Below are 14,422 nucleotides of genomic sequence, written 5' to 3' on the forward strand. Positions count from 1 at the left end.
CTTTAATAATATCAACGTAACTGGTCAATGTGAGAAATAATGTGAATAGACACATAAAATACTAACTATTTAAATAATATAATAGAAATTGCTAAACTCAATAGGAGTACTAAAATCACTTAAACGTCATTTAAACCAATTTCAAAAATATATATTTTAAAAATATTATATCCAATTTGCGGTGTAGATGCGATTGTACCGAATTTTTAAACACCTCTAAAATGTGATTTCTATCATCATGTTGACTTTTCTATCTAAAATACATTTAAATTTTATAGATTTTTGTAAAAAAATAATTATATCATAAAAATATGATTTATTATTTTCAAAATGATCTATATTTTTCCGCTAAAATATCATCCACAAATAGAATATCATCCACGCGGATTAAGTTGACATATTCAATTAAAAATCATGAACCATATTAGATCAATATCATTTCAAACTTGCCTTTGAATTCAAATTAAATAATGAATATTAAATTATGTAAAGGGAAAAATCCACCAACACTTGACTGCTGGGTCCCAGAGCCAAGGTGTTCAGGTCACTTGGTTCTCCCGCGATGCTCGCAAATGGGTCTTCTCCGCTTCAAACGATGTCGTTTGGGGGTCTCAATTATTCCAACACTTTTCTCCAAATCTCACCGAACGGTTTTCTTCTTTTGATTTTTCTCGAGAAAATCTAGCTTTTTCCCGAGAAATTCGATTTTTCTCTCTGATTTAATCAGTGGATTACTGGTAACTTGAGGAACGTTACTTATGGATCGGAGGAGGGCGGGTAGCCCAGTGTATGGTCGCCAGTGGAGCGATACATCGAACAGTACCGAATCGTCGTCGCCGACGATGTCTCCTGCTCACCGGAAACAACTGGGAGGCGTGGGAGGTTTCTCCACCGCCAAGCGGTCTCAAAACGTTGCTGCCAAAGCGGCGGCTCAGAGATTGGCTAAGGTGATGGCCTTGCAGAACAAAGACAACGGAGACGAAGATGAGGAAGACGAGGATGAAGATCTAAGCCTCAGATTCGCACCTGCTTCTCTGAAACCCGCTCGTCACGCACCTTCTTCTCTATCCTCCACTGGGAGCAATAACAGCAACGGAGATAGTAAACCGCCGGCTGTTTCCTTCGCTCTCCGCAACAGATCGCCGTCGCCTGCGGTGAATCCCGTATCCCTGTTTCTAAAATTAGCTTTGATTTTGAATATGTTATGAGCTTTGATTTGTTTCTTTTTTTTTATGGATTGATTAGTTAGGTAGGAACTTCGTTGAGCAAGTGCCTTCGGTTCGTTCTGCTTCAGCCGGAAGGCCGTCGATATCGACTAGATCCACGACTCCGACTCCGACTCCTAATCCAATGCCCCCAAGCAGGGTGTCGCTGAAAGCTCCGAGTGCTATTCCTCCACTTGATCCTCCAACTAGGAACAGAGATAAAAGGTTGTTGCTTTTTCATTTTTCAACTTCTTAGTCCATTGGACTGAAACTCACCCCAATTTTCAGTATTCCTAGAGGAAAAATATAGAATTGGGTTGGAGATGGTTTTAGAAATGTGGTTAGTCCAAGCTTGATATAGAGGTTTATAAGAAATGGGAAGTCAATGGCCTCCTTGCTCAAAGATATAGTGATTCCCCCCTTTCGTCTAATGTCCAGATTTTTAATGTTCATAGGTTTTTTGCTGATCTACCATCAGTAAATTCAAAAGAAAAGGGTGATCAGCGGGAAGCTTCAGCTCTTCGTGATGAAGTATGTGATTGTTTCTTTTAGCCTTTTTGGTATCTGGTCAATTTTCTGTGTTTGCATATTGAAAATTATAGTCAAAATCAAAATTTGTGCGCGAGTCGGAAGATGTCTTGACTTGAGGCTAATTAATTTTTAACTGCAGCTGGATATGCTACAAGAGGAGAATGAGATTGTACTGGAGAAGGTTTGATGTCTGACATTGAAACTTATTTTTAATTAATAAAGCTGTTCACCTCCGTTGTGCATAACGTTCGCTCTTGATTACAGCTTCGCCGTGCAGAGGAAAAAAAGGCGGAAGCAGAAGCTAGGGCTAAGGAGCTTGAGAAACAGGTTTTGGAACCAGTTGTCTTGATGAGTTCATTCTTTTTACTCATTTTCCTTCTTAAAACCCCGAAGGGAAAAGATTCGCCACTCGTTTGCATCCCTTTATTGACAATATTTATTAGACTCAAGTCAGCAATTGTTATCTTGTTGATACAACCTCCTGCCTTGTTGCGCTATCTATATTTTTAGGGGAGGACGTAAATAGTTGCCTAATATCTAGATGGAGATGTTGAGTGTATACAAATGTTATGAACTTACTCTGACTTATATCTAGTATAAGCAGGCTTTGTGAAAATATAGGTGGTGATGCAGATTATATTTTGATAAATCATTTACAAATGGACCGATCTATTCTCATATGTTAGCACTTGCAGTTTCAGTGATTTGCATATTTATTTACTTCAAATCGCATGTGCTTTAGTATTGGCAGTTGTGCAAGGTTTCATTTGTTTTATCCTTTTCCCCTAAAAGGTTGCCTCTCTTGGTGAAGGAGTGTCTCTGGAGGCAAAACTGTTAAGCAGGTAAAAGCTTGTGCTTTCTTTTGCTTCTCTCTGTGTTTCTCTTTTCCAGAATCATGGGTGGTACTTATGATCGCTGATGTTAATTGTGTCTTTCTATAGGAAGGAAGCAGCATTGCGTCAAAGAGAGGTTAGTGTGAACATAAATAACGTAGCTTATTTATGTAAAAATTAAATATTATCTAAGCTGTGGAGGAAAATGGTTCCTGTTACAGGCTACTCTAAATGCTGCTAAACAGAAAAACAATGGGAAGGATGATGTACTTGTTTCTCTACGGTCAGAACTTGAGGTAATACACTGGAGTATTGGTTTCATTTGTTGCAACATTTTTATTTGCCTGATGAAACCTTGTCTTATTCGTCTCTGCTATGTTCAGAGCTTGAAAGACGAGGCTACTACCGCTGCAGAACGGCTTCAAGAAGCAGAGTCTGAAGCGAAATCTCTTCGCACAATGACTCAAAGGATGATTTTAACACAGGACGAAATGGTTTGTCGAGAAAGCCTAGGTCTCCTATTCTATCAATCATTTATAAGTTTCTGAATTTATCAATTATTGACTCATATAGGAAGAAGTAGTCCTGAAGAGATGTTGGCTTGCCCGATATTGGGGTTTGGCTGTGCAATACGGTAGGTAGCTAAGCTTATCCATTTAAAAACAAAAGAGTTCAATCTAAACTAAAATAATAATCTGTTAATACATTTTTCACATATATATGGTGTGGTAATTATACATGTAGTACATCTGATATGTGCTTTCTTCCAATTCTAACCTTTTGTAGACATTTTTGCGGATATAGCACTATCCAGGCATGAGCATTGGTCGGCGTTGGCTCCTCTTCCATTTGAGCTTGTCACCTCTGCAGCACAGAAGGCCAAGGATTTATCTTGGGATAAAGGCTCGTCTAAATTCTGCTTTAGTTTAAACTGTAACGTATACCTTGCTTATTGTTTTGTTCGCAATGAAGCAGGTGGGAATGATCGGAATAGAGCTGCTAGAGATTTGAGTGATCTAACTGGAGAAGGAAATATTGAAAGTATGCTTTCAGTTGAGATGGGTTTGAGAGAGCTAGCATCATTAAAGGTGTCCGCTCTTGATTCTAAGTTACCTTTAACTTTAACTATAGATCTCTAAAGACAACGTTTTAAAAATCTTCTTTTCTGTTTAAATATTCAGGTTGAGGATGCTATCGTTCTTGCATTTGCCCAGCAGAGAAAACCAAGTTTGATACGTCAAACTGTTTCTGGTATGTATGGAATTACGAGCTTTTAACACCAAAATATATGCTACACTTTTTCTCCGCCTCTATTCTTAAAATGTCTATGAGCATTGTCTTCTAAAGAAACACCCCATAAGCTCTTATAATGAAGCTGCACCGGTTTCTGCTCAAAAGTTATTATTATTATTATTCAGTAATGGCATGTCTCTGGTCACATCCAGACGATGGTATATATCTTTGGCATCCTGCATAGCTAAAAGCAAATGTGATTATTTGTTTTTTCCTATGTCTTACAGATCACAAAGGTCATGGAGAATCCAGATTTGTAGATGCATATGGTAAGGAAAAAACTTTCAGGTTCTTTTGTTCTTCTCTTTGTGATCCACCCTTACGTAGAGGTTCTTTGGGCGTCGAAGCCTCAACCAGTGGATGTTGATAGTGCATGGAGTTGTCGATTTAGTAGAGAAAGTGGTTGAGAAAAACGAACTTGGAGACACTAGGCCGGTTTAATGATAGGACCAATAATTATATATGCCCTCTTCGGACCAATAATAGTCACATGTCAATGTCATCAGCCATATCGTTAATTTTTTTTTACAATATTCCCATCTTATTTTAATTGCAGAATTGGGTGAAGCGGAACAAGAAGATGTTGCCTTTAAGCAGGTACTTTCTCATCATCAAATACACGTGTATCCTGATTTCAGTTGCTTAGAAAGACATATAGAGCAATGGAACATACACGGGTTTCAGTCAAAAAATAGTCTTGATTGCTACAATTACATAATGCAGGCATGGCTGATGTACTTCTGGGGCAGAGCCAAGTTACTGGGTGTGGAAGAAGACATCGCAGAAGAACGTGTCCAGCTATGGATCAGCCGTAGCAACGGGAAATCAACTACTTCTCACGATTCCTTGGATGGTAAAAATCACACCTACTGACTATCGCTTGAAAAGCTTTTCGATTCACAATGATGAAAGCTAAAATGTTTCGTTTTTTCTGTCTTCCTTCAGTGGAAAGAGGATTGATAGAGCTAAGGAAACTGGGAATAGAACAACAGTTATGGGAAGCTTCTCGAAGAGAAATTGATCAGCTTCCATCTCCCACCTCTTCTCCTTCGAATCACGATCTCGATGCTGATCCATAGTTCAAGCTTTTTCCTCTCCTGTAATTTGTTGCTTCCTCACTACGGTATATGAAATTTTCGGTTTGTATATTTATTTCTTTTCATGCAAGTTTCACGAAGAATCTGTGCTCTCTTTTTTCACACTTGGATTGTGTAAGCTTTGGTACTCTTAAATTCGCAACTCAAGTTTTACAAGCTTTGGTTAAAGAAAATAACACTGCAACTAAACTCGATTCAGCTCTGACCATATTATTCTCTTCTTTTTTTTTGTGTTGAGGGAAGCTCACCATGGTTCCCGAGCAATCAATATCCAGAAACAATTTAAAAATGCAAAAACAAAATCAAATGAGACAGTTCAACAACACTTCAAAGAGATTAAGAAGAAAAATAAAATCTCTATAACTCTCCTCTTCCCTTCTACAACACAGGAATTGGATCCTCCATGGCTTCTTCAGCAACAAAACCGTCACCACTTCCGTTCTTACCATTCAACACAACCACACTTCCTTCAGCATCAACATCAACAATCACAGAGTCTCCATCCTTAATCTCCCTTGAAAGCATCTTCTCCGCCATGCTGTCTTCCAAAAGCCTCATAATCGCTCTTCTAAGCGGCCTCGCACCGTAACTCGGATCGAACCCTTCATCCACCACTCTCTCCTTAAACCTCTCAGTCACTTGAAGCTCAATCTCCTTGTCCTTAAGCCTCACCACCACTTCTTTAAGCATTATATCAGCAATCTCCTTCACTTCCAGCTTCGTCAACTGTCTGAAAACAATCATCTCATCCAACCTGTTCAAGAACTCTGGTCTGAAATACTGTTTCAGTTCCTCAGTCACAAGGCTCTTGATTCTGTTGTAGCTGCTGTCTTTCTCGTCGTAGTCGAGATCAAACCCGATTCTTCTACCACCCTTTTCAATCACGCTGCTTCCTACGTTCGATGTCATGATCAGAAGCGTGTTCTTGAAATCAACGGTTCTTCCTTTGCTGTCAGTTAGTCTCCCGTCTTCTAGGATCTGAAGCATCATGTTGAAAACATCGGGATGGGCTTTCTCGATTTCGTCGAAGAGGACAAGCGTGTAGGGCCTGCGTCGAACAGCTTCAGTTAGCTGGCCTCCTTCCGTGTATCCTACGTAACCAGGAGGCGAACCAATGAGTTTCGAAACCGTGTGTCGCTCCATGAACTCACTCATGTCGAGACGGATCATTGCTTCCTCTGAACCGAAGTAGTAAGCAGCCAAGGCTTTTGCAAGCTCTGATTTTCCCACACCGGTTGGACCAGAGAAGATGAAACTTGCTATGGGGCGGTTCGGGTTCTTGAGTCCAACACGTGCACGTCTGATGGCCCTGCTAATAGCTTTGACGGCTTCGTCTTGGCCAATGACTCTTGTGTGAAGTGTCTGCTCCATCTTGAGAAGACGGCTAGATTCATCAGACGAGACTTTCTCTACTGGGATTCCTGTCCAGGTGGAGACAATGTGTTGGATGTCGGATTCAGTGACAGTAGGTCCTCCTTCTTCCCCTGCTTCAGTCTCAGCTTTGTTCACTTCTTTGCCTTTGGCTAAAACAGCAGCTATCTCGGCTCTAAGCTCTATTTCTCGGTCACGGTGAGAACCAGCCTGTCGTGAGAAGAACTCAGTGACTTGCAAACACTAATCTTGGATTTTATCTAACATTAAGAAAAACTCACCTTCTCAAAGTCTTGGCCTCGCACAGCTTCATTCTTCTCCTTAGTGATCTGTCTGAGTTGCCTTTCAAGCTCTCTAGCTTCCTCAGGGACCTAAACAAAAAAACATTTCCGTTCTCAATCGGCTCTAATAAATATAAGGGACAAGTTTATGATAATGCAAGAAACATCCGAACACAAACCTGAGCGTGACGCAGCCTAACCCGAGATCCAGCTTCATCAATCAAGTCAATGGCTTTGTCAGGAAGAAATCGATCACTGTTCATTCAAGAGAAGAAAGTAGGTTGAGAAAATGCTCCAATTTGTCTAAGACATTGTCAAAATGTTGTGTGTTGGTGGAAGAGTGAGAATAGAGAAAACAAGAGTACCTGATGTACTGATGTGACAACTGCGCAGCAGCAACCAAAGCTTCATCAGTGTAGCGGAGCTTGTGGTGGATCTCATAACGCTCACGCAGACCGTGCAAGATCTGTATAGCTTCGTCTACAGTTGGTTCAGGTACTTTGACAGGCTGGAACCGTCTCTCCAGTGCAGGATCTTTCTCAATGTGCTTCCTGTACTCATCCAATGTTGTTGCACCAATACACTACAACAACCGTTAAAACAAAAACTTGAGTTTCTGGTTCTATTAATTTGCATTTTGACCAATAGAAAGAAGGAGAAAATCAATCTTACCTGCAATTCACCTCTTGCAAGAGCAGGCTTTAAGATGTTAGCAGCATCAATGGCACCTTCAGCGGCTCCTGCACCGATCAGCGTGTGCACTTCATCAATAAACAGGATTATGTCATCACTTTGTCTGATCTCCTCCATAAGCTTCTTCAATCTTTCCTCAAATTCTCCACGGTACTTGGTTCCAGCCACAAGAAGACCCATATCGAGTGTTATAACCTGGACAAACAAAAATGTAAGAGGTAAATAAATACTTTAAAACATATAAACATGTGCACACTTTTCATTATCCAATGGGAGAATATTTACCGTCTTCCCCTCAATTGTTTCAGGAACATCTCCACTGGCAATCCTCTGTGCGAGCCCTTCAGCTATTGCAGTCTTACCAACTCCAGGTTCTCCAATAAGACAAGGGTTGTTCTTGGTTCTTCGAGCCAAGATCTGGACCACTCGTTCAATCTGTGGCTGCCTTCCAACAACTGGATCCAGTTTACCCTGAAACAGAGAGTTGAGAAAAACAAAGCCTTCAATCAAGTATTAATATTTACACTTAAGAGTTTCTTCAAGATGAACATTGGAGTAAGCTATTTTTGTTACCTCTTCTGCTAGTTTGGTTAAGTTGGTCCCATACTCTTCTAGTGTTGGCATTTTGCTGTTTCCGCTAGATCCTCCACCCACGCTTGCCGTCACTTCATTGTTTTCTCCCACCATACGTATAACCTGACAAAAAGCAAAAAAAATATATATACTCAAAATGTATTCAAGATATTGTTTACCAAAGACATTAAATGATTCAGCAGAGTTTATGCATTTACCTGGGTCCGGATGTTGCTAGCATCTGCACCCAAATTCTCCAGGACACGAGCTGCAACACCTTCCCCTTCGCGAAGAAGACCAAGCAGAAGATGCTCTGACCCAATGTAGTTATGCCCTACAAGACTTTGATCATTAGTTAAGAAAGGTAAAGTATTAGTGAACAACTTATATGAAGCAAATGGGATCCTTTACCAAGTTGTCGAGCTTCCTCAAGTGAGAGCTCCAGGACACGCTTTGCACGAGGAGTAAATGGGATCTCCACAGCCACAAAACCACTGCCTCTGCCAATGATCTTTTCCACCTCCACACGAGAATCTTTAAGATTGATCCCCATGGATTTAAGAACCTTTGCAGCGATTCCAGTGCCTTCCCCAATCAGCCCCAAGAGTATTTGCTCAGTGCCAACAAAGTTATGGCCAAGCCTCCGAGCTTCCTCTTGAGAGAGCATGATGACCTTGATTGCTTTCTCGGTAAACCGCTCAAACATGGCTTTTGTTACACCTCGGCTAGCTTTGCCTTTACGTGAGGAGGAGATTTGAAGGTTAACCTTACCGAAAAAGTCGTGGCTAGGCCTTGCCACACGATCCAGTGCATTGGAAGAAGCCCTTAAACCGGAGAAGCTCTGGATACTCAAAACGGATGTTTGAGAAGTGTACATCATCATCTTCACGCATCTTCTTGGTTTTCTGTAGTCCTCTGACTGAAAATCTCTTCCGGAACCAAGTAAAGAACGGGATGTAGAATTAGCCAAGAGCCTAGCCATGATGCAAGAGTTGGAGGCTGCATTAATAAGTCATATTAGTTCTAGCTCTATATAGGCTTAAGACCACGAGGAAAACATCATAAACTCAAAGGCAATCAAAAAGCTTTGTGCTTATACTTGAAAAATCCAACAAGTGTTGTTAATATATGTTATCTTGCAATTGTTGAGTAAATCAGCAGCAAGTCAAAGGCTAAAAAGCTACTCATCCTCGTTGATAGAAACAGCATAGGCACATAATATCACAAAGCTTAATAAATAGAGGCAATGAAACGAAACTAGTAAAGTCCCTTTCAACTACCGAGCATTCATTTTATGAACAAATCGATACAGGAATTCACACAAACCCTAATCTCAAAGTCAGCATTTTTTTTTTCTCAAATCCATAGAAGCAAATGAAGAGTAGCCAGATTCCTAAAACTCAAAATGAAAACTCCACCTTAAAAGTTCAGTTCATACAGCAGAAAGACGGAAGCTTTCTTCAGTTGGAAAAAAAAAACAAAAACAAAAATTGAAGAAAAAGAAAGACAGAGAAAGGGAGAGTGAGTAGAGTAGGAGAGGAAAGGAAAGGAAAGGAAAGGGTTTTTAAGTTTTACCTATCTACTACACCTTTGGCCCTTTGGATGGAGAAGTGCGAGAAAGCGAGAGAGAGGAAAAGAGACTCTCTTTTAATGGTCGGCCCGTGTGGGGAAGGAAAGAGATAGGAAAGCCAAGACGACACAAAAGTGATTTTTTTTTAACGCTCTCGTCTTCTACACGCATCGCCGCCGTCCATATCATCTCTCACCTACCTAATACTCACCGTTGGATTACTCTTAAGTGTTTTCCACCGTCGGATTAAATTACTAAGTCCACCCCCAATAATGAGAATCTCGGTCTCAAGGATAAGAGACCGGTTTTGTCCGGAAAAGAAATCAAAATCCAAAAGACATAAATAAACCAACCTAAACCGATCACTGTGACTGTTTTTTTTTTTTTTTTAAACACTACTGATCATTGTCTTTTTTCATATCTACTTCCGTTGGCTAGAGAGAGAGAGAGATTAGTAACGTTGTCCTCGTCTGACGTCATCATCGATCTTTTGCTCTACCACAAGGTTGTTTAATTTCTCGGTGCCCATTTGCGTTTCTTGTTTGTTGATCTAAATCCTTTTCTTGTTTCGTTTTGTGAATTGAGAGATATGTTGATTCAAAATCTGTGTCAAGTTCGTCTAAACTTTTAAGGAATGTCGAGAGAGATCAGATCAATCCTAGTTCCTCTGAGTTTACAAATTCTCTCTCTTCACATATTGTTTTGTGTTCCTCTGGCCCATCTTCACTTTCCTGGACAATTTGTCTCTTTACTTTAATCTCCTGTTTGGTTTTGGAGATAAACACAACTATAAAGCTTTGTTTAGGTTCATTGGTTCTATTTGTTTGATTTCAAATTCCTAATAGCTTTTCATAAAAGGGTCTTAATACTCTGTTTCTGACAAAGATGTTACCGGTTTTAAGGGAAAAACATCTTTCAACTTTTCCAGTGAAAACGTTCGTTTGCTTTGTTTCTGATAGCAGCAATCAATGATTGGTCCTATTTAACAATATTGGATCCTTGTGAAGGATAAGCAGTGTTTCTACTTGTTAACAATGATTGCTTCTACTTGTTGCTTAGGGAATCATAATCAAGAAAAAAAAAAAATGGAAGAAGAGTATGAGAGTCGTCGGTTAAGGAAATGGGAAGAGTTGGACGCAGACATCTTAGTGAAGATTTTCCACAAGTTCACCGTCTTTGAGCTGGCTCGTGTTTGTAGTGTATGGAGAACGGTTTGTTGCGATCCCATCCTCTGGAAGACTCTTGATTTGTCACACATGAGATCTAGCTTCATCAAGATCCCACTGGGGCCTTATGTCTACGTCGAACGTCGCTCTGATGAGTCCCTCACTCGCATCCTCAAACTCTCCATGAATCTTAGCGGAGGAAACACGAGGACATTGGTTTTCCATTTCAACTTGTTCTTGAGTGATGATCAGCTTACTTACACAGCTGAACGGTAATGCCTTGTAACTGAGTTCAATCTTCTTCTAAATGCTAAAAAGTGTATCCGTTGTCTTTGCAGGTGTCCAGGGTTGAGACGACTCGTCTTACCAGCTTGGAACAGAATAAAGAAGACTGGGATCTGCAAAGCCATACGGATCTGGAAAGATCTCGAGTCACTAACAATGCCTAGCATCGCTAACCCGCCTTACCTCTTCACAGAGATCGCCAACAACTGCAGCAACTTCAAGGAGTTAAAGATCATGGGTCCGTTCGAGATCTTCTTTGCGGACACCCTCATCACTTGCCTCCCTAACCTCAAAACGCTCAGCCTCAGATGCTCCGCTATAAAAAGGGAGGCACTGATCAAAATTCTTGACGGGTTAAAGGATCTTGAGGTGCTCAACATATCGCACTCTTACCTTGTGGAGTTGAGTGGGTGGCAGCCGCGGAAGAAAGTGATTGTGAGAGAGCTGGATGAGAGGATACTGGAGAAAGCTTCGAGGCTGAAGAGGTTCTTGACTTGTATGGAGCATGACACTTGTGTCATGTGTCAGAGGACTGAGAATGATGAAGGGATTGTGAGATGGTATAAGTATGATGAAGATGACTGGAAGGTTGATGAAGTCAGCTCTCTTCATCTTTGATGTTTTTCTAATACTATTTGTCTCTCTGAAACTTTGCTACTTCATCTTTTACTCTCTGTTATTGTGTGTATATAGATGTAGGCAATCCCTAGAATAGTAAAATTTGTATTTTGTGACAATACTATATATCACCAACCTTGAGAATAAATAATTTCAATTATGCTCAAAAGGCAATCAAGAGTTTGTTCCTGAGTCATAATAAGGATTGTGAGAATTCAAGAGGTGATGCATTCAGTAACTTGCTTTCACTATGATCTGCACCCAAACTCTCCCAGACACGGGCTGCAACACCTTCCCCTTCTTCATGAAAAAGACACGCAGAAGATGATCTGGCCCAACGCTGTCACCCCCTAGAATGATAAGAAAGTGTGCAAGTTTTCAAGACTCGAGAAGATTATGTACACGTATAAAGAAGTCTCCAAGCCAAGACTACTAATAAATATAGAGCAGTTAAACTCTTTAGAGTCTACTCTATAATTTTCTTCAGTTCGCTTACAAATCTTAAGAGTTTATCTGATATATGGAAGTGAATATGTGAAAGACGCTATAAGATTGTGTGAATACAGAATACATTACCAAACCCTACAAAGGAAGATATGGTCTCCTCCAACCCCCTAAAGATTGTGATTTTTCAAAAAAAAAAAATTATGTGTCATTTCTACAAACATTTTCACTAGAAAATGACATGACACACCGTCAATTATGACATGACTTATATCTAATTGTGACATGTACAATTATATTTAATGTTGATTTATTTTTTTGGTAAACTTCTTACAATAAAGTAATAACCAATAAATCCTCATTAAAGTAAACATGTTCAACTATTCAAATATAACATTAAATAATATAATAAAATAAATATAACAATATTTTACAAATTTTGAAATTTTATGCAATTTATTAAAAAAATATTTTTTAATCCTAATACCATTAGTTTCCATATGAGATCTACAAATTTTAGAAATAATATTTAGTTTTACTTTTTGATAATTATATAATTTGGTTAGCAAACTTTTTTTCTTAATTTTATACAGGTTGATTTAATTATATGTTAACCAATCTAAATTATAATTTCAAATATATATATATATATATATTCTTAAATATAAATTAAAATAATAGAAGTATTTATTTTATCTTATTTATCTTTAATAAAATCATAATTTATATTACAAATTACATATAGATAGTTATTTTATTTCTTTGGTATCTTCTTTCATTTTTTTTAGCCCCATCCAATTAATTTAGCCTAATCAATAAAGATTCTGTCATTTTTGTATTTGCAATTCAATATGGAATATTAGTAAAAAAATAATAAAATTTAAAATATTAATAAATTTTATTTTAAAATATAATTTAAATTATATTTTATTAATTGCACATGGTGAAAGAAAATACGTAGTAAATAAAAGAACCTAAGATTATAACTTCAAAGCTCTTGCTTAAAATCAGCAAGTTACCACCAGCCTTAAGTATGAATAGGAAAGTAAGTTAACAGTTTTTAACTCTGCATAGTTTTTGTTTGATTTTTTTATCAATAGTTACTGGTGAATAAATGTTGATGGTGACCATTCTGAAAACAAAATGAACGAATAGGAAATGAACATACAAGAATAAAATAGGAAGAACGTAAAGGAATGATTGTTCTTTCTCAAATTTAACAAGGAATAGTTTTGTTCTTTATTTTTCTACAAAAAAAAAATAAGAGGAAATGAGAAAAAAAAATTATTCCTTGTGAATGTTGATTTTTTTAGGAACATTAGAGAATGCATTATTCTCCTTCATTCTTTGGTCACCATTCATACCCTAAGGCTTTAACTGATAACCATTAAACGAATATAAAGAATAAAAAAACGAATGAAAAAGAATAAAACAAGAAGAAAATCTATGAAATGGTATTTCATTATTTCAGATTCAATATCTTTTAGAAAAAAAAAAATATATTGTCAAGTTATATTATGTTTTTAAAATAAAAGGTAAAAAACTAGTAGTTACAGAAAAAACAATTTTTGTAAGCAAAACATTAAACCCTAAATCTTAATCCCTAAACCCTAAATCTTTGGTTAAACCTTAAACCCTAAACTCTTGGATAAATCATAAACTCTAAATCAAAAACACTGAACACTGAAATCCTAAACCCTAAATCCTAAACCCTAAACCCTCGAGTGTTTTAGTGTTTAGTGTTTTTTATTTAGAGTTCAGAATTTATCCAAAGGTTTAGGGTTTACCTAAGGGTTTAGGTTTTAGGATTTAAGGTTTAGGGATTAGGATTTAGGGTTTAATTTTTTCTTGACGACGTTAAAAATATTTTTTTTGTAATTACTACTTTTTTTTTAAACATAATATAACTTGACAATATTTTATTTCCTTTTATAAAAGATATCGAATATGAAATAACACAATCCTATTGGTTGGTCAGTGAACCCAAGAATAAGTCAGAATCTATTTCTTTCCTAATTTGATAAGGAATAATTGTAGTTTATTATTCCTTAAATTTTAAGAAATATTAAAGAATAACAAATATTCTTTGTAAATGGTGTAAATTATAAGGAATGATAAGAAATTTACTATTACTACTCATTTCTTTGATCACCATCTAGAGCCTAAAATTGTAGACTTAAAAATAATAGATTTGATACTGAAGATATATAATAGTACATAATACCTATGTTCCCGAAAGTAAAATTTTTTAGAGTATACACGCTTATTAAGAATTTAATAAATGTTTATAATTTAATTTATTTTTTACTTTATTATACACTTTCCAATAACTTTTCACCAATGAAATTTAATAAATTCAAATATTCTTAATTAATGTTCTTTAAAATTATAAAAAACATCTAAATAATATAAAAAATCTATTTTTGTGGAACAAAAACAAAATCTAAGCGGAGTAAGTATAG

General features: G+C 37.5%; 3 protein-coding genes across 7 annotated transcripts; 2 read left to right on the top strand and 1 right to left on the bottom strand.

Moving 5' to 3' along the window:
- The first annotated feature begins 517 nt into the window (after positions 1–517).
- Positions 518–5,115, top strand: LOC106430804 (coiled-coil domain-containing protein SCD2). 3 transcript variants are annotated; one of them, XM_013871602.3, is made up of 17 exons: positions 518–1,154; positions 1,246–1,430; positions 1,661–1,736; positions 1,876–1,917; positions 2,001–2,063; positions 2,529–2,578; positions 2,678–2,705; positions 2,791–2,865; positions 2,953–3,063; positions 3,143–3,203; positions 3,356–3,472; positions 3,545–3,657; positions 3,751–3,820; positions 4,090–4,131; positions 4,419–4,459; positions 4,586–4,715; positions 4,808–5,115. In XM_013871602.3, exons 1-17 carry the CDS (start codon positions 759–761, stop codon positions 4,939–4,941), a joined length of 1,734 nt encoding a protein of 577 aa, XP_013727056.2. In that variant the 5' UTR covers positions 518–758; the 3' UTR covers positions 4,942–5,115. The 3 variants fall into 3 exon arrangements, with proteins under 3 accessions (XP_013727056.2, XP_013727057.2, XP_048622042.1); XM_013871603.3 differs by having other exon boundaries at positions 574–1,154; positions 3,374–3,472; XM_048766085.1 differs by having other exon boundaries at positions 574–1,154; positions 3,356–3,657.
- A 29-nt stretch (positions 5,116–5,144) lies between these two features.
- On the bottom strand, positions 5,145–9,608 carry LOC111203295 (chaperone protein ClpC2, chloroplastic). Of its 2 annotated transcripts, none has more exons than XM_022696883.2 (10): positions 9,453–9,608; positions 8,289–8,876; positions 8,096–8,211; positions 7,878–8,000; positions 7,590–7,775; positions 7,284–7,499; positions 6,977–7,194; positions 6,791–6,866; positions 6,612–6,701; positions 5,145–6,540 (listed from the first exon to the last, which is right to left on the bottom strand). In XM_022696883.2, the coding sequence occupies exons 2-10, from the start codon at positions 8,857–8,859 to the stop codon at positions 5,338–5,340; spliced, it is 2,799 nt and encodes a 932-aa protein (XP_022552604.1). In that variant the 5' UTR covers positions 8,860–8,876; positions 9,453–9,608; the 3' UTR covers positions 5,145–5,337. The 2 variants fall into 2 exon arrangements, with proteins under 2 accessions (XP_022552604.1, XP_022552605.1); XM_022696884.2 differs by having other exon boundaries at positions 9,296–9,543.
- A 219-nt stretch (positions 9,609–9,827) lies between these two features.
- Positions 9,828–11,685, top strand: LOC106347454 (F-box/LRR-repeat protein At3g48880-like). 2 transcript variants are annotated; one of them, XM_022687371.2, is made up of 3 exons: positions 9,828–9,952; positions 10,507–10,885; positions 10,952–11,685. In XM_022687371.2, the coding sequence occupies exons 2-3, from the start codon at positions 10,533–10,535 to the stop codon at positions 11,514–11,516; spliced, it is 918 nt and encodes a 305-aa protein (XP_022543092.2). In that variant the 5' UTR covers positions 9,828–9,952; positions 10,507–10,532; the 3' UTR covers positions 11,517–11,685. The 2 variants fall into 2 exon arrangements, with proteins under 2 accessions (XP_022543092.2, XP_013642437.2); XM_013786983.3 differs by having other exon boundaries at positions 9,900–10,885.
- Positions 11,686–14,422: the final 2,737 nt, after the last annotated feature.

This window comes from Brassica napus, chromosome C8, assembly GCF_020379485.1.
Source record: "Brassica napus cultivar Da-Ae chromosome C8, Da-Ae, whole genome shotgun sequence".
NCBI lineage: Eukaryota > Viridiplantae > Streptophyta > Magnoliopsida > Brassicales > Brassicaceae > Brassica > Brassica napus.

Coding starts and splice junctions, on each gene's coding strand:
- LOC106430804 (XM_048766085.1), top strand. CDS start 759: ATGGATCGGAGGAGGGCGGGTAGCCCAGTGTATGGTCGCCAGTGGAGC. Junction 1,737..1,875: donor CTTCAGCTCTTCGTGATGAA/GTATGTGATTGT, acceptor TTTTAACTGCAG/CTGGATATGCTACAAGAGGA. Junction 2,579..2,677: donor GAGGCAAAACTGTTAAGCAG/GTAAAAGCTTGT, acceptor GTCTTTCTATAG/GAAGGAAGCAGCATTGCGTC.
- LOC111203295 (XM_022696883.2), bottom strand. CDS start 8,859: ATGGCTAGGCTCTTGGCTAATTCTACATCCCGTTCTTTACTTGGTTCC. Junction 7,776..7,877: donor TAACCAAACTAGCAGAAGAG/GTAACAAAAATA, acceptor TCTCTGTTTCAG/GGTAAACTGGATCCAGTTGT. Junction 7,195..7,283: donor TTGCAAGAGGTGAATTGCAG/GTAAGATTGATT, acceptor CGGTTGTTGTAG/TGTATTGGTGCAACAACATT.
- LOC106347454 (XM_013786983.3), top strand. CDS start 10,482: ATGATTGCTTCTACTTGTTGCTTAGGGAATCATAATCAAGAAAAAAAA. Junction 10,886..10,951: donor CTTACTTACACAGCTGAACG/GTAATGCCTTGT, acceptor TTGTCTTTGCAG/GTGTCCAGGGTTGAGACGAC.